Genomic DNA, 26,884 nt, shown 5'->3' on the forward strand with positions numbered 1-26,884 from the left:
ACTTATCAAAACTCACAGAACTGTAAACTAAAAGGGGTGAATTTCACTGTATTCAAATCATATAACAACTTTTTAAAATGGAAGAAAAAAAAATCACAAAGATGAGTCCCAGAGACTCTAGGAATTCTAGCCTGGGCAGTTATGAAGATGATGATGTCATTATCTGGAAAGGCTACATTAGGCCAAACCCACAGGCCAACTCCAGCCAACAGATGGAAAGTAAGTACAGAAGCAGGCTCTTGTCACCACCCTTCACTAATCATTCCCTCCCTTCTCCGCTGCCTTTGGGGCTTGGTGAGCACTCAGTAAGTGGCTGCTGGAGAAAAAGCATTTAGGAGAGTTGAAGACAGGCAGGCTCTCAACAGAGACCTATTTAAAAAAGTGCCGCCTAAATCCCAGAATCAATTTGGATGAAGCCTAATAAGTAGCTACCAGTGCAAACCTCCTGCTTCTTGCATTTGAATCACACCAGAGAAGGCTATTTAAACTCTTCTTAAAACAACAAAGAAACTAGGCAGGGTAGAGGAAAGCTAAATGTATCTGGGTCTAATCACAGAATCTTTGAAGAATATAGTTCAATTATAGATATGTAATAAAGCATAAGCATAGTAGAATTTTCATTGTATAATTCAGGTAATAAATATATGATGATGTTGTAAAATTCTTTCAACTTCTCTGTGAAATATTTTTGGCTAAAATGTGGAATAAGAAAATGGGTTACAAGAATGTGTGAATTCCCTACCTTTTTTTAAATTAAAAATCATGTAATGGTTAATGGCACTCAATAAACAGTAAATGAGTCACACACACACACACACACACACACACACACACACACACACAAGAAAACAAAAGAATATGTTCAATTAATGATTTCCTTCAAAGTGCAGTCCACCAAAGATGGACTGACACCATTTTGATCAAAGTGAATCTGACAGCCACTTTAAGTTTGGTTTTTGCATTTAAAAAATAATGTCCACAGCTTGACATGTCCACAGTTCTTTTCCAAGAAGAACTCAAAAAAAAAGTAAATAATAAAACTATAATTTTCATTTTAAAGAGAAAAAGTGAAAAAAATTAGTTTTGTAGAGCTTTCCTCTACAAAAGGTAAAAAGCACACTATAATGAAAAACAGCATTTGAACAGAAATTCACATGGGTTTAATTCCAACTCTGCAACTAATTTGGCTGGCTAAGTACATCAATTATTCTCCCTAGCCTTGTAATAAAAGAGACTGAAGAGATAGGATATGTAAAATTTGTAATAAAATGTGAAAGCAATTAAAAATTATTAAAAATACTACCTAGGGCCAGAGTACCAATGACAGTCATCATGATTATCATTACCAAAGATCCTTGCTAGCAAAATGGTACTGTGTAACCAGAACTAAAATGCACTACCCAACACAAAACGAAACTCTACTGGAAGAATTTTCAAGATGTTGCTTTTGATCTACCTTAGATTGGCAAATGTTAGAACATTCCAACATACTCAGACACTTTTAATAGCCTACAATGTGGAAAAAAAAAAGATACCTAAGTTTTCTTATAAGATACTTTTATCATCTCAAAAGCAATTTGAACTGCAGAGATCTGAAAATGCAAACAGAAGCTTTTACTTCATTTTGGTTGTTAAGATTATTTATTTGAAGCTAACAAAACAAAAATCAAGGCATCTCTGACTCAGGTCTATACAGTGCTAAAAAGATTCTTTAATCCAAATTGTTAGAAGTGAATGAAACGCAGATCACATTCCAAGTCAGAACTGTTCCAACAAGTTGTTTCTTACATCCTGGCCCCTTCTCATGAATATTAATGAAAGAAACTGGTATTTACTAAACACAGATGTCAAGCAGTGAGTTAGGTACTTTATATTAGATTATCTCATTCTAACAAGTCTAAGGAGGTATTTTCTTTTTCTTTTTCTTTTTTTTTTTTTTTTTTTTAACTAAGGAGGCTCCACACCCAGCATGGAGACTAGTGCGGAGCTTGAACTCACCACCATGAGATCAAGACCTGAGCTGAGATCAAGAGTCGTTTGTTTAACCAACTGAGCCACCCAAGTGCCCCAAGAGATATGGGTATTTTCATCCCTAGCACCTAAGAAAACTGAAGCTCAGAAAAGATAAACAACTCAAAGTCACACAGAGAGGAAGCATCAGAAGTATAACTCCAAATAAGGTCTAAGACTGAACTACTCAACTTCCTTCCATAATATACAATCCTCAAGTACACATTACACCCACCACGACCCCCAACTCCTACCCCCACAAATAATGAATGACTTTTCCTTTAAAAGATAAATAACTATAGTGGCAAATAAATGTCAGGGAAGGGGTAACAATGAGTTACTAACCTATTACCAGTATTAGTATTAAATTTTCATGTTGATTCATAAAGAAGGTAGAACAGGGTAGAATAGGTATTATCAAAAGTTGTTTATACTGAAGAAATAAGAGCCCAGACAGGTTATATAATTTGCTGTAAATTAAAGAGATGACACTCCCATATTCTATTAGAGAGCTTTATAGTTTCCAAAGTGCTTTTTCACCAATCCACATAGGATTCATCAAACACTTATTAAGCAATAGCAGGATTCATTCTAGGAGTTTGAGAAATGAGAGAACTACATAGGCAGAGATCCCTGCCCCCATGGAACTTACATTCTAACAGGAGAGACAGAAAATAGGCAATAAATAAGCAAATTTTATAGTATATTAAAGGAGATTAAGAGCTCTGGAAAAGATAAATAGAAAAATAGAATAAGAGGGTTTAAAACACAGCATCAGAAGGGGAAGAGCAGGTTGTAGTTTTAAACAAGGTGGTCAGGGTAGACTTCCATGAGAAGGTAACAATTGAGCAAAAACTTACAGGCATAAAGGAGTTAACCATGCAAGTGGAGAAGACTAGGCAGTAAACTAGGCAAGAGATGCTAGATTGGTGGCTTAGATGATGCTGGGAGCAATGCAGATGAAAAGTGACTGTTTTCTGGATCTATTCTGAAGGTAGAGCCAAGAGAATTTGTGAACACACTGGATACTGGGTAGAAGATTGAAGGGTCAAGAATGACTCCAGGGTTTTGGAACTGAGAGGCTAGAAGGACAGAGTGTGCATCAGCTGATATACAGAGGCTATGGGTGGAGCACACTTTCGAGAAAATAATAGGGACTTCAGGTTTGGACATGTTAGCTAGAGATGTCAAGTGGCCTGTTAGACATAGAAGTTGGAGTTGAAGACAGAGGTCTGGCCCAAATACAAATTTGAGAATTTTCAAGCACATAGACAGTATTTAAAGCCATGGAATCAATTCTGGAACTGAAAAAGGTCTTTCATACAAGTCACCCTCACCACTGATAAAGTCTAAAGGAATCCAGTGATATGTCTAAGGTCAGACACATATAAAGCAATTCTAACAGAGCTGCTATTCTTTAGCCCTGAATTTTCTTGAAAACACTGTACTACCATCTAGTATAAGTAAAGGATTGTTCTTTGAAGGCTAGAAGGAGTTTAGCTTCCAGAAAAGATTCCTTAAATAGTGTGTGCATAAAATATAGAACCATTTTATCCCCATTTCTAAAAAGCATTATGTGAAGACATTAAATATATATAATACACTGTAGGTGCTCCATAAATGTTTAATAAAGAAACCAATTTGCAATTAAATAGCCCCTTACTGTGATACTATTTGAGTGTCCAAATCCCTCCTGTCAAAGTGGTTACATTTAAATATTTTTGACTTACCTGATATTTAAGCCAATGAAGTTCGTCCATGTGAAAATATAATCTCCACCAAAGACCATTCCAATATAAGTTATTAATATATTCTACAAAGAAAAACAGAATATGCTGTTACACAGGTTTAAATGAGCTTTTCAATATTCATGTAAACTCATCCACACAATGGCCCAAATGCCTATCCTTAAAATATAAAATCAGATAAACAGAAAAACCCACCAATCCTAAAATGAGCATAGTATGAGTAAGGCCACTAATAAGGAAACAATGACATTAACCTCTTCCCAATCTAAATCTCCAAAAGCTAAATGCTTTCACTGACAATTATCACAAGATTATCCACTTTCCCTGTCCCATGTTATAGGCTGACATAAATCTAAACAGAGAAACACTAGGGGTAGAAAACAATAATGAACATTTAGTAATCTTAGAAAAGAATGCTTCTTCCTCCCATTGTGGTAACCATTGACTTGTGAGGGGAAAGTAAAACAGGAAAACCTCACAGGTAAGCATCTCTCCCTCTTGTTCTAAAAAGGAAAAAGGGGATGGTAGGCAGTTCACCAACATCAACATTGTTTTTAGAGGCAGCTTCTTTGGTATCTTAAGAAAACACATGATGGGCGCCTACGTGTTTCAGTTGAGTCAGTTAAGTGTCCAATTCTTGGTTTTGGCTCAGATCACAACCTCGAGGTTCATGGGATCAAGCCCCACACTGGGCTCTGCACTGACAGCAAGCAGCCTGCTTGGGATATTCTCTCTGTCTCTCTCAAAATGAATAAATAAACTTACAAAAAAATACCACATATGAAAAGTCGTCTCAAAGTAGCATACCTAAAATTACCTCTCCTGATTCCCTAAGCTCCTAGGTGTAAACATCTGCTTCTCTGTCTTCCTTTCAATTATCTTCAAACCACAGAGGTGAAATAAACTTTCCCAAAGTTCAAGCTATTATTCAATTCTTTCCTCACCTTCTCTCTTTCACATTCATAAGTCACTGCCTCCCTCTCCACTATTATAGCTGTCGTAAATGATAAATGTCATAAACATTTTTAGAACCTGGGCTCTCCTAGATTGGGCCTATGGAAGCAGAACTACCAAAAAGAAACCTCAAAATTAATTGTATAATGGGAGTGCCCTTTGAGAGAACATTCAAAATTATGTCAACCTTTTCTAGGTCTAAGCAAGTTACCTTAGAACAGCTTTTCTTATTATTTGAGGGGAAAAAATAAAAATAAATACCATGTAACAGTAAATAAGGTCAGTAGGCAACTTGAGAAAATGTGTAACAGGATCTCACTTGGAACAGAGACCTAGAGAGAAGGCAGGTTAATTTGCATAGATTGCCCAGGGAGCTACAGATAGGGAAAGGACTCAGAATCCAAACCTTGCTGCTCGAAATCAACCAGGAAAAGACAGCAATGCCCCCAAAGCAGAACTTACTAGCAAGCACAGAAGAATCTATGCTAGTAACTGAAAACTAAGACAGCAAGTTTCAAACTTTAGTCTACCAGAGAATCACCTGGAAACCTTGTTAAAAATGATGATTTCCAGGTTCTACTTTAGAGCCTCTGATTTAGTAGATATGAGGTGGGCCCAGGAATTTCCACTTTTAACTAAGTAACTTACATAATCTTCCCACCATGATTAAGAAAAACAAGAAATACTGACAGTCTCTTGGGGCAGTGACTGAGCCAAAAGGGCTGTGACTGGGAGGCTGATGAAAGAAACTCCCCTGTGGCCCATGAGGCTCTGAACCAGCAAGGGCAGCAGCGCACTCCCGTCTGAAGATGGAAGACATCCTTCAGCAGTGATACAAGGCAGCGAGGACCAACAGCGGTTGTAAACTAATCCAACAGTCCAGTTTTTCCCTCCCTCTAGACTTTGGAAGTAAAACTGATCCCTTGGGGACAGAGTAAATTAATAGGGTTGTGTGGGGAGGAGGAAATATCAAAAGAAAGGTACTGGACTGTATGTTAATAAGAGTGTGATTATATTTGTACTCCATGCTGATAAATAAAAAGAAAATACACTAAGAAATCTTAAGCAAATAGGTTCGTTATTAAAAAGAAACACTGACTGGGGCTCCTGGGTGGCTCAGTCAGTTGAGCGTCCGACTTCGGCTCAGGTCATGATCTCACAGCTTGTGAGTTTGAGCCCCTCGTTGGGCTCTGTGCTGACAGCTCAGAGCCTGGAGCCTGCTTCGGATTCTGTGTCTCCCTCTCTCTCTGCTCCTAACCCACTCACATTCTGTCTCTGTCTCTCTCAAAAATAAATAGACATTAAAAATCTTTAAAAAAAAAAAAAAAAAAAAAGGAAACACTGACTTTCCTACACTGTCCTTTTTGGCTAAAAACTGGTAACAACAACTGGCCTCTCAGGTTCTTGCTGTTCTTATTCTGCATTCACTTTGCTCTTGAACCATTTACTTTACAAAACCAAAACAGAGCTGAGAGCTAACTTGAGGAACTAAAACTATTTTAGCAGCCTAGGCCTTTGAATGCAGATGAACGGTCTCTGGCTTTCATGGGAATTCATGCAACTAACTAGTTATAGCTGAATTTAGAATTTTAATTACACCAAACACTCCCAATTCCATGATTTGAAGTCACAGACCTTCTGAAATTTTAACCCAAATCTAGTTTCCAAAGTGAGGGCAAGGGGACACCACTCCATGGAGATATAAAGGGAAACATAGCAGAGCAGTGAAAACTTTATTGTGCAATCCCTTCCCTCACTATTGACAAATGGGGAATCAGAAAGGAAGTCCCAAGGGCAACTATTCTTTTCCCCAAATGATCAAGGGCCTACCTCTCTGTCTTATTCCCCCCCCCCCCCCCCCCAGCTCTGTCTTACACCTTTTTTAGAAAGCAAGCCTACACCGCTAATTCATTTGGAAATCTGGCATGCTGTGGTCTTGGAGATTAAAGCACTAGAAGCACAAAATCAGATGAAACAGGCCTCAGGCTTCAAGCCACTAACTTCAGCTCAATATTCAAGTCAACTTGGCTCTCCTGGCTGAAGACAAATGAGCCTCCCTCAAATAAAAGGGATCTGGAGGAAATGACATCACTGGAAATGTCAGACACAGCTTTTAAAAGTTGGGCCATTTAAGGTCTGGCTCATGCACTGGAAAAATCCCTTGATTAATTTCTGGCAGGCACCCTTTCCCTATAACAGCCAGAACTGAGTAAGGCAGAGAACAGAACAGTTTTCATGGGGGTTACAGGGACAAGCCTATCACTACCAAGCTAGTTACCTACCCTGTCTGAAACAAGCCTAATTCCACTTCCTCTACACTAAGATAACACATTCTTCTTTTCCCATACTCCTCAGAGCCAAGTTGCCTGAAAGTGGAGATTATACCCCCTTGAGTTCTTAAAGATCATTTTAGAAACCATCACCACAATCTGCCAAACCAAGACATTCTGTCAGACAAAAAAAGGATTATAGGGGCTTAAGACCACAGAGAGACTTAGAGTAACAACTTTCAAATAAAGCAGGTACCCAAAAGCTAACAGTATTTTTTTCAACTCACCTTAATACAGCCAACTATTGTAGTTGTAAGAGCAGAATTATACTGCGTGCAGAGTACTGTGGCATACATCAAGATAAACCTGGAATGAAGAAGGAAGAGGTGTAAGAGCCAGTTGCTTACTTTATAGCAATCTCTAGCCAACAGAAACAGTGTTGGCCATGCTAGCACATTGTAGTCACTATGAGCTTTCCCCACCTTGCCCCTGCATGTACTGCAGCTTTAGATTTTAAAAATTTCACTAAAAAGAAACACATGTCCATTTGTTGACCAGGTGTTTTCCCCAGCTACCCTCACCAAACCCTTGAAACCACCGTTGCTAATCCTGAATACTCTTTTTATATTATATTCCCACTAAGTCACATAACCCAGATAGAAAGCTGAGCTCACAGACCACAAGTCAGGTGTGCACCTCCCATGAGACAATATGACCCCTGGACCAGGAGGCAACAGAGATTCTTAAAGATGGAAGAAACCCGAATCAGCACTACCTTAAGAGGGGCTACAGGTTCACTTAACAACTAAGTGCCCCAGCAGTTGGAACGGCCAGATTTACAAGGCTTCCAAGCTGGAGTACCAATGCACCATGTCAATTTTATTTTGAAGCACTTGCTCATCATGTACCTAGCCTGTGCCAAATCTAGTCATAAACACCAACTAAACTGGCCAAGGAAAAAATTCATTAGGGAAATACAAAGGTGAAGAGAAGAGGCACATTAGCAGATACCCTCTTATTTTCCACATACACTCTTCTGAGAGGAAGATAACCTGGTGGAGAGAGTCAGACAGCCCCCAATTCAAAGGCTGCCACTGCCACCTGCTAACTGTGCAAATTTAGACAATTTACTTGAGTTCTGAGCCTACTTTCTCATAGGTAGGTAGACGGAAACATGTGCCCTGTGGTTAATATAGAAATAAAACAATGCCTTTTGAAATATAATGGTGCTTATCACATACTAGGTTATTTGATAAGTATTTGTTTCTTGTCTCCATCCTTCTGAGTATGACTCTGGGATCAGTTTAGTAGCCTCTAAGGGCACGTTCCCAAGGGCTGTGAAACCACCTGAATCTGGAAGTTTAATTATCCTGTGCTGATACATTCAAGACACAGAACAGTATACTGAGGAGTGAAGCAAAAGGATCCCAGAACAAACTTCTCTAGGATAACTATCTGCTAACAAGAAACAAAGGCTTACCCCATCACACAAGAGAGAGTGAACTGCAGAAGAAAGAGGGTGTCGGCCCAGCCTTCAAAATCCATTGCCTGTAATACACAAGAAAAGTATCAGATTGTAGAGCAAGCCCTCAAAATCAGCTGTCCTATTCTTTAATCAAAATCCCATGGAAAAAAATCCTATGTTGCTCCCACCACACACACATATACATTTCCCTTCATCACTCAAGGGATAGAGAGTGATGTTTAAGAATTTGACATATATGGAGCTGAACCAAAAAAGCAGTTTCAGAAGGTTTCCTCCTTTCTAAAATGTAATGTGAGGAAGGTCTTGTACTTCTCCCTGTTGGTTCAAAGAAATGGACATTTGCTTGAAGGCAGAGGCCGTATCTGAGATCTGGCTAATCTGAGCAGCTCTCCCAGATAGCTAGTATGAAAGACTTTCTCAAACACTGAAACATACTTCTTTCCTACAACATGTGAAAACTCAAATACAGCGTTAGTTACACAAATTTGGCTGAGGTCTATGCAGGGTGAATTACTATTTTAAAACAGCTGATGGTAAAAGCAAGGTTTTGTTGCTGTTTTGTTTTTAAGCTAAAAGCAAAGGAGTGAAGAGAAATAAAACGGTGTAGTGATCACCTCATCTCTCAACCAAGAGGGAAGGTTTCCCTCTAAAGTACATAATGTCTCTTACAATATCAGTTTGTTAAGCAAATACGATAAACATTCCACCTTTCATCTTTCTGCCAACCCAATCAGCTTCAATTCTTGTCACTTCAACATAAATCTCATAGCTCCAAGCTCCAGCAATACGAGGTTCTTCATTGTTTATAAAATGTAACATGCATTTTCACACTCAGGTGCCTTTGCTTAGAATGTCCTTCTCAACACTCTCCTGACTCCTGTTGACAGATCAAACTAAAATGCAAGCAGCCACTATATGGAGCCTTCCTGATAAGAACTCTCTCCTCTGCCCCAGCAGTACTTCCCTCTAGGACTCTCTTTCTCTCCAAACTGCAAGTCTTTCTACACAGTGTCTATAGCTTCCTGCAGGAGGACCCACATCACATCTACCTAAGCAAATTCCTAACACAGCAAACAGTAGACATTCAATTTGTTCAAGGTTCTTTCTTTGTTGAGGCATAATATGCAAAAAATAAAATCAACCACTTTTAAGTGGTGATCCCCTCCCAAACTTACAACCTCTGATTATAACTTATGGCGACGTCTGATCTATTGTCTGTTACTAGAGTTTTGTTCTTCAACAATTTCCTACAAATGGGATTGCACAGCATGTACTCTATGTCTGGCTTTTCACTTGGTATAATGCTTTTGAGAATCACTTATGCTGTTGCATCATTTTTGTTACATTTATTTTTATTACTGATTAGTATTCCATCTTATGACTATACCACAATCTGTTTAGTCACCAGTTAATAAATATTTAGGTTGTTTTCATGACTTGTTATTAATAAAGCTATAATGGGCCTTTGAATACAAATCTCTGTGGACATTTTTATTTTTCTCAGGTAGATATCTAGAAAATGGGTTGGCTGGTTCTTTCAGTAAATGTATCTTTAACTTTCTAAGAAACTGATGAAATAACTATACTATCTTGTACTCCCACCAGCACTCTATGAGAGTTCCTATTGCTTTACCTTCTCATCAGCACTTGGAACTGTATGAGACCACTGTACTATAAGTAAATAGTATCTCACTATAACATTAACTTGCATTTTTCTAATGATTAACGAAGTGGAGCATATTTTTTCTAATGATTGATGAGGTTGAGCATATTTTATTTTTTTTAAGTTTTTTAAAAAAGATTTTAAAGTAATCTCTGTACCCAATGGTGGGCTCACACTCATAACCCCAAGATCAAGAGTCACATGCTCTACTGACTGAGCCAGTCAGGTGCCCTGACTGAGCATATTTTAATGTGTTTATTTGCCATCAGTATTGCTTCTCTGGTGAAATGTCTGTCCAAATCTCCCAAATTTATCTATTTGTCTTATTACTGAGTTGTTATTTTTCATATATTCTGGATACAAGTTCTTAATTTTTTATATATATAAAAATCACACATATATATGATTATCATATATATGACTGTGTATTTTCTAAAAAATTACATATTATATATGATTATTATATATTATATACATGGTTGTGCAAATATATCCTCCAAGTCTGTGGCTTGCCTTTTTATTTCTTTAACGATGCCTTAAAAAACAAAAAAATTTAATTTTGATGTAGTCTAACTTATTTTTATCTTTTACAATTCTTGCTTTTTATGACTTTCCTATGAAGCTGAGATTTTCACAGAGATTTTCTCCTATATTTTCTTCAAGTTTTAAGTTTTAACTCTACATTTAAGTCTATACTAGGGCTGCTATAAATAAAGTTCCACCAATTGAGTGACTTGAACAACAGAAACTTGTGTCACACTCTGGAGGCTGGAAGTCAAGATCAAGGTGCCAGCAGGGATGGCTCCTTCTGAGGGCTGTGAGAGACAATCTGTTCCAGATTCAAGGCCCAGAGTTTTCCTTTTGGGAAAGTTTTTAACTAAAATTCAATTTCTTAATAGAAATAGAGCTAAATAGCCCCATTAATTAATTAAGCCCCCTTAATTAATTAATTCAAGGCCTAGAGTTTTCCTTTTGGGAAGGTTAACCAAAATTCAGTTTCTTTAAGAGAAATAGAGCTAAATAGCCTCATAAATAGAAGCTAAATAGCTTCTAATTATTTTAATTAAGTAGAGCTTTTTAATTATTTAGTAGAATAGGGCTATTCATGTTATCTACTTCTTTTTTTTTTTTAATTTTTTTTTTCAACGTTTTATTTTATTTTTGGGACAGAGAGAGACAGAGCATGAATGGGGGGGGGGGGGGGCAGAGAGAGAGGGAGACACAGAATCAGAAACAGGCTCCAGGCTCTGAGCCATCAGCCCAGAGCCCGACGCGGGGCTCGAACTCACGGACCGCGAGATCGTGACCTGGCTGAAGTCGGACGCTTAACCGACTGCGCCACCCAGGCGCCCCAATTATCTACTTCTTCTTGAGTGAGCTTTGGTAGTTTGTCTTTTTAAAGAGTTTGTTCATTTCATCTTAGTTTTTGAGTTTATGGCATAATGTTGTTCCTAATATTCCATTATACCTTTAGTACATGCAAGCTCTGTAATGATATCACTCCTTCATTCCCTATATTGATAATTTGTGCATTCTCACTTTTTGCCCTGATCAACTGGCTATGGTTGAGCAATTTTACTGAACTTTCATTGGCCTCCAGGTTTTAGGTTCACTGATTTTTCTCTATTGCTTTTCTGTTTTCTATTTCACTGATTTCTGCTCTTACCTTCCTTGTATTTACTTTGGGTTTAATTTGCTCTTATTTTTTTCTAGTTTCTAAAGGGAAAGGCTTAGGCCACTGATTTTAGACCTTTCTTCTTTTCTAATATATGCATTTAATTCTATGGATTCACCTCTAAGCACCACTTTAGCAGCATCCCATAAGTTTTCCTATGTTATGTCTTAAAAATTTTTAATGTTTATTCGTTTTTGAGAGAGACAGACTGTGAGTGGCGGAAGACCAGAGAGAGAAGGAGACACAGAATCTGAAGCAGGTTCCAGGCTCCAAGCTGTCAGCACAGAGCCCAGCGCAGGGCTCGAACTCACAAACCATGAGATCATGCATGACCTGAGTCGAGGTCGGATGCTTAACCAACTGAGCCACCCAGGTGCCCCTACTATGTTGTGTTTTAATTTTCATTCAGTTTGAAATGTTTTATTTTCTTCATGATTTTTTTCTTTGATCCATGTGTTATTTAGAAGTGTTTATTTCCAAACATTTGAAGATATTTCCATATATCTTTATGTTATTAATTTCTAGTTTAATTCTGTTCTGACCAGGGAACAGACTTTCTATGATTTCAATTATTTAAAGCTATTAATAATCATTTTATGGCTCAGAATATAGTTTAGCTTGGTATATGTTCCATGTGCACTTGAAAAGAATGTATATTCTGTTGTTTTTGAGTCGAATGTTCTGTAAATGTCAATTAGGTCAAATTAGTTGATGGTATTGTTCAAGTGTTCTATAGCCTTAATGGCTTTCAGTTTAGTTGTTTTATCAATTACTGAAAGAGGAGTGTTAAAATCTCCAACTATAATTGTCAATAATGTACTTATTCTTTCTGTTTTATCAGTTTTTGCTTCAGATATTTTGAGGCTTTCTCATTAAGCACATTCATATGCAGGACAGTTATGTCTACTTGATATATTAACTCTTTCAGCATTATGAAATGTCCCTCTTTATGGTATAGTTTCCTTTTTATTTACTATACTTTGTGTTTACTATACTATAGTTTGTGTTGAGCTTCTTGTATGTGTAGATTTAGTTTTCATCAAATTGGGAAAGACATCTGCCATTAATTCTTCAAAAAGTTTTTCTACCCACCCTCTTCTTCAGGACTACAGTTACACATACCATAGATCTCTTGATATTACCCTGCACGTCACTAGTAATCTGTTCATTTGTTTTCCAGTCCTTTTTTCTCCATGTGTTTCATCTTGGATAGTTTCTATTGCTATTTCTTTAATTCACTGATCTTTTCTTCTGTACTGCCTAATCTGCTGTTTAATACCTTCTACTTTATTTTTCAATTCAGGTTATTATATTTTTCCTTAAAATTTCATTTGGGTCTTTTTTTATGTACTTCTTTTCTCATCCTTTTTCTCTCCACAATCCTTTACCACCTGTTGTCCAATGTTTGAAAAACATTTTTCATATATGTTTGGTATTCTAGTAGGCTCAGGCAGAAAGGTAAATCCCGTCCCTGTTATGCCATCCTGGCTAGAAGCAAAAGACCAAATTCAATTACTGACTCGAATTATAAACCTATCTCATATGACGCCTCCACTGGGAAGCTCTGCACAAAAACCTGCATCCATATCAGGCTCCTTCTTGCCAAACTGTCAAGAACACAAAGTGCTACTTTTATCACTGACACTGCATGTACGTGACTAAGTACATGTATGTATGTGCCTATTTGTATATTCATGATCATCTATCCAGACACTTTGAATGCCTTCATGGTTTATCTCTGTATCCACAGTGCTTAACAAAGTGATAGCAAATAGATGTTCCATAACTGTAAAATGATGAAGAATAAATGAAAGAAGTCATACATAGTCTCATTCTATGCACTTTCATACCTGTAAACACACCCTCCTCTCTGATGAAAAACCATTAAAACACAATAAAGTACAGGCTGGGAGGACTCAGGAGACCAGCCTCTACCAGCAAGACTATAAATTCCTTGAGAGCAGAAACTATGTCATATGTCACTTCTCCCTAGCCCCAAGCATTTAGAAGTGTTAGGTACAAATAGCTGAGGTGGATTAAACATCCATGATCTCTGGCTTAGTATCATTTTCTACTGGCAGATGAGTTAGACTTTACTTGTTAATACACCCACACATCTAAGCACCTGGGTAGCTCAGTCGGTTAAGTGTCTGACTCTTGATTTTGGCTTAGGTCATGCTCTCATGGTCTGGTCATGACATCGCCCCACATCAGGCTCTGCACTGAGCATGGAGCCTGCTTGAGATTTTCTTTCTCTTTCTTTTCTTTCTTTCTCTTTCTTTCTCTCTTTCTCTCTCTCTGTGTCTCCCCCTCTCTGCCCCTCCCCTGCTCATGCTCTCTCTCTCAAAAAAAAAAAAAAAAAACCATGGGAAAAGAAAAACATTTAATACACCCACATACTACCTGTACACGCTGCTAGATTTAAAGTTTCAGATTAAATCTATATAATTTTAAATTTTCTTAAAATGGAAAAAGTCATTTTACTGGCCTATAACTCGTTAGTTTTTGCACCGAGTTTAGTTTCTCTTTTTTTGAAGAGAAAGGCATAACCCAGAAAACCAGCAGGTGGGCACGGAAGAAGTATCTTTGGGAGGGTTATTGGTACAGAAGCCACTGTACCTAAAAAAAAGCAGCACACCAGGATTCCGAAGCCCAGTATCTTGCACCACCTCACCACTGTTTCATTATGCCAGCATTAGCTTCTGCGAGGGAAGTTAAACTGGGTGCATATTAAGGTTTCTTCCAACTCTAACATGAGTGTTAGATCAGCTTCATAAGGAGAGACTTTACTTCAAACTGAAACACATAAAAGAAATATCAGGTCTGGGGCACCTGGTTGGCTCAGTCAGTTGAGCGTCCAACTCTTGATTTCAGCTCAGGTCAAGATCCCAGGGTTGAGGAACTGAGCCCTGCATCAGGCTCCACAGTCAGCACAGAAGTTCTCTCTCTCTCATTTTCTCTCTCTCTCCCTTTGCCCCTCTTGCCCACTCGTACGTATCCTCTCTCTCTCTCTCTCTCTCTGAAAAGAAAAGAAAAAAAAAAGAAAAGAAAAGAAAGGAAAAGAAAAGAAGAAAGAAATCTCAGGCCTAAGAACTTTCCTCAACTCTAAATTATCCTCCTTTCCTAGATAAGCTACTCTTTTACTCCAAAGTCACTAAGAGAATAAGCTGGTGTGATGGACCATGAGGATTCTCTGAACCTTAGTTTCTGCACGTATAATAAGAGAAATAACTCTACAAGGCTCTCTTGTAGAGTTGTTATCAGAATTAAAGATAATTATGGATACAATGACTGATATGAAGGAGGTCCATCTCATTCAATAAATGATGTCAGTTTTCATACGTAAACATCATTTCTATTTTTTTTTTAATTAAAAAAAATTTTAATGCTTATTTTTGAAGGAGAGAGAGACAGAACATGAGCAGTGGTGGGGCAGAGAGAGCGGGAGATACATGAATCCGAAGCAGGCTCCAGGCCCTGAGCTGTCAGCACAGAGCCCGATGCGGGGCTCGAACTCACAGCCTGTGAGATCATGGCCTGAGCCTAAGTCAGATGCTTAACCGACTGAGCCACCCAGGTGCACCTTAATTTTTTTTGTCAGTGACCTAGGAGTGGAAAGAAATCAGTTATTTGGCAAAGGCTTCAAATAAAACTCTCTATATACCTGAGCTCCTTCCCTCCTTTAGCTCTAAACATTTCTTCTGGTTTCATTTTGTATTTTTAAATCTACTAAGTCCCCATCATGTGCCAGGTCCCACAGTTGGCCTGCGGGTACTGTGCTGAAGACAATTTAGTTCAGGTTTGCTAATAAATGAAGGAACAAATTGTGACAATAAACAAGTACTACCTTATATTTGTGGAGTGCTTTATAGTTTACAAAATGCTTCTGCATACCTCATGTCATTTGATCCCCAAGTAACCCTGTGAGGTAGAAAGGCCAAGCCTTCTTATCCCCAGAAGACGAGGAGTAACTTACTTTAGGTAACATAGCTAATACATGGTAGGCTTGAGTCTATACACTCAAGCCCAAATTTTTCTACACTGAGCATTACATTTTATTTGGAAAAATGCCCCAAATACATACTGTACAGTCCCCTCTGGGAACATAATAACTGTATCTATAGAATATTAAAATAAATCCCATGACCATGATTCAATTTACATAGAATTCAAAAATTGAAAAACAATTCTCACAGGATTGTTTTCCCTCCCTAAATACTAGGCCTGTCTCTGGAGAAAGCCACTCTATAGCAGAAGCAGCCTATTGCATTCCTCTGCTTTGCCACAGGAATGGATCTTTGGCTACAACAGAACAAGCAGCAGCCATTTGAAAGTATAGCTGTAGGATAAATATGACCCAAACACTACCATAGTAGAATGGAGTCTACTCCCTATCATAAAGATAGCATAAAAAAACAATTGAAGCTACTGCTTATTAAGAGCTTATTATACTTCCGGGTCCAGAAATGTTAAGTAACTTTCCCCAAACCATCCAGCTACTAAGTGCCTATTCTGTTAGTTAAGTACCAAGAAAAACCAAAGGCAAGGTAACATGTTCTGAGTTTTTTCTTCTAGATAGCTTCACATAGTTATCGTTATTGATCACTGAGCCAAAAAGTGGGCATTTAAATTCTAAATCTGCCATTAATTTTCTGTGAGTCCATCATAAAGTCATTTAACCTCTCTAAGCCTCTACCTATATTACAAATATAGACAACAGTCTGCTCCATCTGCCTCTTGTGAGAAATCAATTCAGAGAATGAAATGCAGACACTTTATACAAAATTCACATACTTCCATCACCACTGTTATCTCTCAGTGATAGATTTGCATGCATATTTGTCTTCTCCCTAAGACAGGAAACACAGAAGGCACAGTGAACATATATTTTGTTAATCAAGGATGGGGGGAGGGACATTTAAAACCAAATAAAATGTCTGCCTCCAAAGATAGCTAATAAAGAGCCACTGTGAACAAAATGACCTGCTTGGTCACTGTGTGACACAGAGCTCGATGGGCTCCCTTCCACAAGTCCTGCAATCTTCAAATGGCTGTGATTACAGACTGCACATACAAAGATGCTTAGCTTTCCTTCTGTTTTGAATGAAGTCTCTGGTTCTACAGGTGCTGGTGGTACAATGTAATACCACAAGCCAATACACACCACAGGCATAAAAAGTACGTGGCATAAATCAATGGGCAAATGGGTTATATGGACCTACCATTTCTGAAAATTAGGCATTTGGTTTGGATGAGACTTTCGGTTAAATAAGAATATTTGAAAAAAAAGTTTAATAAAAAAAATGTGTTCTCTAGTTGTTTAGGTTAAGGAAATTAAGAAAGGGAGTATAGGAGTAAGATTAGGCACTAACATCACATAATCAGTAAAACCAAGTCTAGGGATACAATCAGATGTTTTTGTCTTCTTTCCCAGCTCTAATCAACTGATTCTGGCTTTCTGAACCACTACCTTGGTGAACAGTCAGAGCTATTCCTGGGCTTTAGCAAGGAAGCATCGTCAAGACTACTTGACAATGTCTACAATGAACACAGGATAACATAAGCACCAATTCATCACCCCTAACCTAATAAGAAGCATGTAATAATTTCAGTGTTCACCTGAGTCTTAGATATAACCATTCTCACTCCAAGGAAAATTTGCTAAGCAGAGTCACCAAATTTATTTGAAATAAAATCCAAAGCACGAATGACATATTTTCTTACATGTTTTGAAACCTTATAAGCTTTGATACTCCTTTACTATAAGGTCTAAAAATAAACAAATCGCTCAGTTTTAGGCTTCATGGTAAATAAGGAAAAGTTGATGAATGACACCATTGTATTTTGAAACTTCTTTCCCCAAAAATCTACTGAGAAAACAACTGAAACATGTGATCCTAGAAAGTAAACTGTTAGGGAACTGACTAAGGTGGAAGATAACATCAGTAGTGCAAATGATCTCCAAGGTTCCCTCCCTACCTTGGGAAAGCCAGACAAGTTCATGGAGCCAGTGGTCCTGGGTTACCCACCCTATCCTCCGCACTACTGTAACTACTTGCCACCACTTCTGTTCCACCTCCTCCTGGCTCAGACAAGGAATTGGGACCCAGATATCTTCACTACCTTTGCTCACAAGGCTCTACCACCTACATAAAATCTACATATAACTGCAAAACCAGGGTCATTTACTCTTATTTGAAAAAAGGCATATCCTCGAAGGTAACAATGGTTAATAACATTACTTTGTTAGTCAAACAACATATATGGCAAAGAGAAAGATCTAGTCATTCATAACTGAAGAATAACTGATCAACCCACTTGTTTGGTATGAGGATGCCAATGCCCAGAAAGCAGAAAGGACATGTGTATGTGGAAAGAATAATTCAGGGTTTGAGAAATCAGCCTGTATGGTCTAGAGTGACCCAGAAAAGATTAATAACTCTGGACTAAACCAACAGCCTAAACTTCTTCATTATTTAGTCAGCAAAAAGAGACACCTCCACTTTTCCTGTAAAACTCATCTGAGCCATGTAATTTTAACCAGTGGTATAATGAAGACATTATACAATGTACCAGTGCCTACAGTACCAGCCTTGTGAGATCTACAGCAAGGGGTCTGTTCCTCCTTCCCTACATGAGAACACCTAGCAGGGTGTGCTGTCAGAAAGCCAGGCTCCAGCTCCTGTGACTGTGAATCGCTGGCTTTGTGCTGCAGACATTCCCTTCTGGAGGCAACAACTAACAAGTTTAAACACAGTCTATCCTAACTGACACTTTGGAAAGCAATTAGTCAACTGATACTTTATCTACCTTTATCTATGTTAACTAGATATCTTTTATTAACAGTGAGCTGGCTTTTGTAAACATCGTTTTTTAAGAAAGAGAATGTTTTAAAATTAGAAGCCATGTTTTAAAAAACCAAATGTTGACTATATTGGTTCCTTGGTTTCTGGTACAGCCAGGACTTTGAGAACCTGAATAAACTTTTTAAAAAAATTACACACACACACAAACACATTCACACACACGTTTGGTTTCTCAGAAAGCCTCCAAGGATTTGCATTATGTGCTCACTAGGTTATGTTGTTCAATTGGATCCTGCCTTTCAATTTTTATGGTAATTTAGGTTTTTTCTTCCTTGGCCTTCAATTCTTGCTTAAAGACTGTGTCAGCCCTACCAACTGATCTGTAGAACTCCTGCCTCCCTGGGGAGCTGACCTTTCAGAGCCCTCTTACTGGATTCCTGTCCTAACACAGGGAACTTTTCTTTCCTTTGCCTTCTAAAGTTAACAGTGAGATTTTGAAAAAAAATAATTTGGATCTGATCTTGTTTTAATTTGCATGCTGGGGTCAACAGTCTGCAACCCTGAATAATGAGAACAAATTAATTTGTCCCACCACCCCCAGTTATTTTAAACTTTAGGATTCATCATAGGATAGTCATTATTTATAGAAAAACTTTATCCTTTTCTTACTGTTCCTTTTATAAAATGTAATTTAAGATACATTCACATGGCTCTACAATCAAAAACATATAAAAAGATAAATAGTGAGAAGTCTCCCTCCCATTCCTGTTCTATACTTATTCTGTTCTCACACACACACTCACACACGAATTGGTGGTTACTTTATTAGTCTTATGTATATTCTTCCAGAGTTTCATTACTTAAATAAGTGAATACAATGTATATATACTATTTTCCCTTTTTCTTATTCAAAATGTAGCATACCATATTCAGTTTTATACTGTTTTAACAATTTATCTTGTTGGTCTTTTCATAGAATACATACAAAGCTTCCATGCAAAATGGCTCTGGGTCAAGAAAGCCAGGAGTCCAATGGATGTGAGCAAGTTTATAAGCATTGGTATTCAGGAGTCAGGGAGCAGCTGGGCTCATGCCAACCATCAGAACAGCAGCCTAGTCTCCACACTGGCATACCTTCTGCTCCTCAGAAATTCTGTCTCAGCCCAGGAAAGGGCCCTACCTAGAGAACTAACCAACTCAGTTGATACAACCTACTCAGTTTACACTTCACAAAGCAGGGAAGGGGAGCAGAAGGGCCCTGTCCAAAATCAGACAGTGGTCAAGGACAGAACTGGATGTTGCTTCTGCATTCTGCCCTAAATTCTCTCCATTCTATCCCTTATGTCATAAACTTTTAGGGACATGTCATATCTGCAGAGTAAATTTCAAATTCTTGTATGTAGCACTTGTCCCAACTTGGAAGGGTGTGACGTGGTGGGGAAAAGCGAGAGTACTAGTAATAGTCAGGAAATCAGGATTCTAGTCCTAGGCCCTCTTTGGGCCCCAGCTTCCTCAACAGTGAAAGAAGAAGCTTGAACTGGATGCTCTCTAAGGTCTCTTCGAAGGCCTCCAATGTCTTTGACTGCCAAAGCCTGAGCATACTGAAGAGGCTGGTCCCTGCAGCTATGCCTGTGCTCATGATGTTTGTTCCACCCGGAATGTACCTTCTGTTTCTCTTCCTCCACATCTTTCAAGACCCACCTTGATTCTCCTGGTAGTCATTTACTCAGAAAATGCTTCTTGTAAAGAAGCTATAGGCCCTCCTACTTCCACCTCAGCACGTAGAACCTGCTCTTACCTCCAACTAGAGGACTCCTTCGAAAGTGCCACGCAAACTGGCCCCAGTCCATTCAGTTCAATCCCTGCTCAAATGAAACTGAGAAAGATGCTTTCTCTAACCACCTTATCCCAAGCAACACTTCCCCAATCACTCTCCTCCTTGTTCTATTTCTCCTTGTAGTTCTTATTATACAATTTATGTTTAGTTGATCTCACCCATTGCATTGCAAGCTCCTTTAAGCAGGGGCAGGTCCTTTTTTTTTTTTTTTTTTAATTTAGAACAGCACCTGAGTAAACACTCAGTAAATATTTGTTGAATGAAAGAAATATGATTACTTGTAAAAGATTAAGTAATGATAAGGCCAAGCTTCAGAAACTTCACTTCCAATATTACTCTGAAGGCATTTCTCACATTCAATACCTTGTTCTGTGAGAAAGCCCTGTATGGAAGTCCCAAACAGGGGTAAACCTATAAGTCAGAGAGGCAGAAATGGCTCTGAGAGATGTAGCCAGACAAACAGTAAGAGATCTTTCTGGAGTCAGACAGATTCTAGTTCTGAACTCTGCCACTGTGGAACCTTAATTATGTTCTTAACCTCTATAAATCAAGTAACAACCTACCTCACAAGTATATAATGAGGATTGAGGAAAATTATTTACATGGAAGCATCCTGTCAGGTACAAGGCATCATACATTATAGGCAAAATCTTCCTAAAGGCCAGAAGTAGCCGCAAATTGTTAATATGGGAACAGCTTTATTTAAAGATAAACTGTTCCAAGGCACCTGGGTGGCTCAGCTGGTTAAGCATCTGACTTTTGATTTCATCTCAGGTCATGATCTCACACTTAGTGAGTTCAAGCCCTGCATCGGGTTCTGTGCTGATGGCACAGAGCCTTTTTGGGATATTCTCTCTCTCTCTCTCTCTCTCTCTCTCTCTCTCTCTGTCCTGCTCTCTCTCTTTCCCTCAAAATAAATAAACTTAGAAAAAAAATAAGCTGGCCTACAAAAAAGTGTCCACTCTTAAAAAAAAAAAAAAACCACGCACATAAATGAATGTCTATGTATACCGTGAAGGAAAAGCACAAGTCTAAAGATACATACTGAAAATGAACCCAACTTACTAGAAAACTCTTATCTGAAATCATGCTACATATGCCCTCTGAAATATGAAACCTTTTTGCCAGGACTTCAGATGTACAGCCTACTGACTACTATAAAACTGAATCTTCCAATGGAGCAAATAAAACTGCAACCTCTTACAGAACACTATGGGCCTCCTGGATACGTCAGGTTGTCTGTGGGTGGCTTCTGGACATTGTTTCTGCGCTGGTGAATAAAAGCAAACCCCTCAACCACCTCTCCAAGTTATATCTCTAACAGCAACTCCCAGAACAGGTTAGCCTTATTTGTTGCATTTAGTGGGTAAGAAAGCCAAGCCCCATGTCTTCTAAAAAGCCAATCCTGATACTCAATCCTCACCAATTTCTTCCTAACCTAAATATTTATGGTATGACTGACAAGCACGCACTTCGGTGCCAGATCTTATTCCATCTCTGTAGCATGCCAGTGTCTTCTTTGTGTAGCAAGGACTAAGGCATATTTCTCACATATTCCCAATGAAGATGCTCAGACATACTCATCTGAATTGAACTTAAAATGAAATTGCAGTGACTTGTCTCATAAGCATACAAGTAATTTAGGCATAGAGTCAAACAGAATTCTTACTTCCTGAGTTTCAAATGTAATTCATAACCTACTAAAAGAACACTCACTACTCATGTCACTTATATTTTTACTTTGTTTGTAGGCAAAGCTCCATGAGGCACTTTGTCCCCAACAAGGAGACAGAATTGACCCACTTCCATTTTACATCCCAAGATGCCCCCAAAACACTTCTCCCACAGAACCTAGAACAGTTTATTGCTCTGATGTTGGCAGGTCTACTCCCCAAGACAACCGTATGGTCCTCAAAAGCAAGAAAAACACCTAATTCATCTTTTTTCCTTATCACCTGAGCCTAACACCATGAGACACACAGTAACACTTAACTATTTGAGAATGTTAAATGGAGAACATGTGAAGGAGAGAATGTTAAGAAAAAGAGCAGGAGATTCTAAGACTGCCAGCCAGTGTGTCCATCTAGACCCCAGTAAACATATTATAAGAATAATATTGGGGCTCCTTGGTGGTTCATTTGGTTAAATATCCGACTTCGGCTCAGGTCATGATCTCATGGCTTGGGGTTCAAGCCCCGCGTTGGGCTCTGTGCTGACAGCTCAGAGCCTGGAGCCTGCTTCGGATTCTGTGTGTGTCTCTCTCTCTTTCTGCCCCTCTCCCACTCACACTCTTTCTCTCTCTCTCAAAAATAAACAAACATTAAAAAAAAAGTTTTTAAAGAATAATATTAATTAATAGTAAGAGTGAGAACAAACAAACATTTATGTGAAACACAAAACGCTGATAGGGTGTGATTACAGAGCAATAAAATTCAGCTTCCATTAGTTTATCACCCTAACTTGAAAGTATTCAGGTGAACTCTGTCATTCTTAAAAAAACATTTCTTCCAAAATAAACCTTTCTTGACCTTTGCCTGGCACTTTTGTTGGAAATAACAAAAAGATTACTCAAATTCTACTCCTTTGCATAAAAAAGAAAAAAACAGTAAGATGAAATTCTAAATTTCATTCTAATATAGTTAGCAAAGCAACTTTTTTCACTATGAGTAAACATTCTCAATCATATAGAAACATTGCAAGTTGACTGTTACTGAACTTTCAAATATGCATGAATTATGTTACAACCTGGCCAATAACTTCTATTTAAATGATCATCACTCTGGAATGAATACATATCTCCTTTGGTCAATTTTTTCAAGTAACTACAAGCTACTAGTCAAAGTCTCAAATTAATGAGAATTCCATTTTGCCAAGTCTATAGAACACCTAACCACATTAATTCTTCCAACTTTCTCATGTACAGACTGACCTCAAGATTTGGATCCATCTGTGCTGTCATGCCTGGTTACTTTACCTTACATTCTTGCCCCAAAGCTAAAGTGTAAGAGGTATTTCTGTCAAAGTCTCCTAGAGGGAGAGAGAATAATGCGGAAAGACCATGGCCTTTGGAGTTCAGCCCTGGGTTTAAACCCTAACTCTATCCACCAACAGTGTAACATTGGGCAAGTTACTTAGTCTCTCTGAGCCCGTATTTCCACATTGGTACAACAGAGATAATTCAAACTTTCTAGAACTGTTCTGGGGACTGCATTGTATTACATATGTAAAGTAACTAACACATAATAGGGACTTAATAAATGTTAGTTTCTCTTCCCACTTTTTCCATAGCCACAAAATACTTCTTCAGCACTCTTTATTAGTCAGATCACCAGCTCCATTTCCTACTTTGGAGTCATTTTTAGGCCTGCTAGCAGCCAGGTCACAGTTCATTAAAACATTTATACATGTTCAAGATGATCTATGCTGTTTTTTTAAAAGCATTCTTGATGAATAAAACAAAGGGCCTTTATAAGCTTTATAAGGTCTTCTACCTTTGACTGAAGAACAATTTTTTAATAGTCTAACTACTTTCAAAACCTTTTCTTTATTTTGGCTCCCACTGATTTGTGAGACTTGTCACCGTCATTAGAGTAAATAACCAATACATTTATTCTGAAGAAACTACTAGCCAGGGGAATCATTAAAAGAAATCTTGTTATAGAAATCTTGGCAAAATTCTAGGTTTCCATTTAGTCTGCAAAATTTTGTAAATTCTAACAAAATGGTATCAATTTTTTTCCTATGAATAGGGGTTTGTTTTAAAGAAATATTCTCGTGTGGATTTATTTTGCTACTCTACTGTGGGTAGCTGTTACCACATAATGCTAAATATCTCCTAAGGAAAAAACCCAGCGTGGGATTTAAACCAGCATGACAATTGTACAACAAAACAGAGAGCTTCTTAGAAATGCCAAATATTTTGTTTAGATTTGAAGAATTCTACTAGTTTAGGATTTTTTGTTTCTCAAGGATAGTCTGCCTCTATTCTTATTTTGTAGTTTAGTAGAAATGTGAAAATTCCCTTCCTCTATCCTTCTGACACATAAGAAGGACACTAGTTGGCATTCACTATTTTTATGTTAACAGTCAAAGCTATTTTGAGCGATTTTAGTACCATCCAATACTCATGCCAAGAAAAAAGGTTAGCATGACATTAGCAAGCTAAAAAATAAACTCTGTTTTTGGTCATTCAATAAGCACATTACTTTTTAACAACCCCACAGTGTATCTTGTGGCCACAAATAATAATAAAATTCAAGAACATAAGCCATTAAATCATAATTAGAAATTCCTACCTTTTGCGCATCTCCTGTAAAATATGCAATGGCCAGAGTGGGCAGAATCATGAACAGTGCATTGTAATAGAGCAGACCATATTTTCCCAGCTCCTAGAATAGCAAATAATTAGGTGTTTCATTTGGTTCTAGAAGACAGATATACAAAACTCTATATAGAATTCCACTACCATCACACACACACACACACCCTCCCCCACAATATAGACAGCAAATCAGCCAAGTCGTTATGTTTTGCAAACGTTAATAACCTAAGCTTTCAAAAGCAAGAAGAAAAGAAAAAAAATCAAACCTACAAGATTTTTAATTTATTTGAAATAAATCCTTTGAGTGCTTAAAACCAGGGAAATAAAAATAATTTCAACTGGCTACCACAAAACAGCAAGCAGGGGAAAGTTTATTTTGAATATACACACCACTCTCTATATAAACACAGTCCTGAAGCCCTTCCCTTTCCAGAACTGAATCAAAAGTCATGAAGTCAGTCTTGAGCTTTTAGAACCACAGCAAAATGCCATTTAAGAGAGACAGGGGGGCAGATACCGACATACATACTCACACCTAGACCAACACAGACAGACATAACTTGACAGTGAAGTATTTCTGAAAATGGATGTGTGAAGTACAATGAAGATTAAGATTATTCTATCTACAACTCCCAAAAGTATGATTTGCTGTGCCCTCAGCTACTGGGTCAATACACCTTCAAACACAGGGAGCCTATGAGAACTCTGGGTCCACTTTTCATTCACACACTTCTAAGACATTCAGCTGGAAGCAGTCACCTGAAGAAGCAGGCCAGAGTTTGGGGTGGGGGGAGGAGGGTAAAGGCAAGATGGAGATGAAGTAGTGAGGATGGAGGCATGATATCTGCCTAACTTCTGTGATGAAAGATCACTGAACAATGTAAAAAGTCAAACTACCTTCTCAAAAGGAGCTTTGGAAAACTGGAAACAAATACTCAACAACAGAAAACCAGTTGATTAGATACAACCAAACAATGAAATATTATGCGACCACTAAAAATGTTAAATAATACTGATAAGTAAACATGTTCATGAAACTGCACTAAGTGAAAAACAGACTAGAAAACATTATATATTATTGCTCTTTTAAAATTTTACACAGTTAAACATGTACATACACATGCAAATGCTCACATACTCTTATCCTCCAAAACTGCGCTTCTCACTTGATGGTAGAATTAAGAGAGATTTATCTTTTCTTCCTCTTGCTTATCTACATTTTCTACTACTTCTATTATACTTTCTACTATTTCTAATATGTATTATTTGTGATTTCTTTAAAGTTAGAAATGTTTTAAACTCAATAGTTGCATTCAGGTCTGACATGCAGCACTAAATCTTAATGTCACATGACTCATGCTCAAAGGACCATGATTTAAGCATTCCTGAAATTACAGGTAATAAAACTTCTGATTTATTAACAGCATCTCAGTGTGGCCATACTGTCTCTCAGATAAACCATATAACTGATTTCTATGGCCACCAAAAGCATCAATGAAAAGATGTGCCTCATTTCTAAGGCAGAAAAAAAAAAAAAAAGCCATAGAACAAACAACCTTTAACAACAGATACCCAGTCAGCCAGAGACATGAGTGTGACCTGGTAAGTAAGGATGCCCCCCCCCACACACACACACCCTATCCAGATAACAGACAAATACCAAATTCTTTTAATTCTTCCCTGCCTTCTTAAACATAGTACATTGACTAAAATTCAATTGAGGCATCATCATAAACATGCATTACTGTATTGGGTCCTTATATGATGTTGTGATTTCCTTAATGCTGTTTAATCACCCTGTTTTTGAGTACTTCTATCTTTTATAGTTTTCCTGTTTCTTTCTTTTGTTGTTAGCTGACCTTTTATACCACTGCCTCTCTGCCTCTAACTAGAATTCCATCTTCTAGTATGTTGCTCCCAATCCATGAGGTACGAAAAGCAGATCAATATGCTTAAAAGTTCTAATACAAATGAGTCCTAAGTCATTTTTAAGGGAGGAAAGGAAGGACTCTCATGGGAATGAAACAGCAGAAACTCTCTTTGCTTTTGTCCAGATTCTAGAATACACTCTAGATTGTGCTGTCCAATACAGTAGTTACTAGCCATATGCAGCT

At 37.9% G+C, this 26,884-nt stretch overlaps 1 protein-coding gene across 1 annotated transcript in view; it reads right to left on the reverse strand.

Annotated features, from left to right (window-relative positions):
• The window catches only part of SLC35D1 (solute carrier family 35 member D1), a 50,732-nt gene that overhangs the window by 15,253 nt on the left and 8,595 nt on the right, over positions 1 to 26,884 (reverse strand). Inside the window, exons 8-11 of the mRNA XM_023258808.2 lie at positions 24,745 to 24,837; positions 8,463 to 8,530; positions 7,270 to 7,348; positions 3,741 to 3,823 (exon numbers count right to left, since the gene is read on the reverse strand). Of these exons, the coding sequence (XP_023114576.1) occupies positions 3,741 to 3,823; positions 7,270 to 7,348; positions 8,463 to 8,530; positions 24,745 to 24,837 (323 nt within the window). The remainder of the gene's footprint in view (positions 1 to 3,740; positions 3,824 to 7,269; positions 7,349 to 8,462; positions 8,531 to 24,744; positions 24,838 to 26,884) is intronic.

This window comes from Felis catus, chromosome C1 (assembly GCF_018350175.1).
Source record: "Felis catus isolate Fca126 chromosome C1, F.catus_Fca126_mat1.0, whole genome shotgun sequence".
Classification (NCBI taxonomy): domain Eukaryota; kingdom Metazoa; phylum Chordata; class Mammalia; order Carnivora; family Felidae; genus Felis; species Felis catus.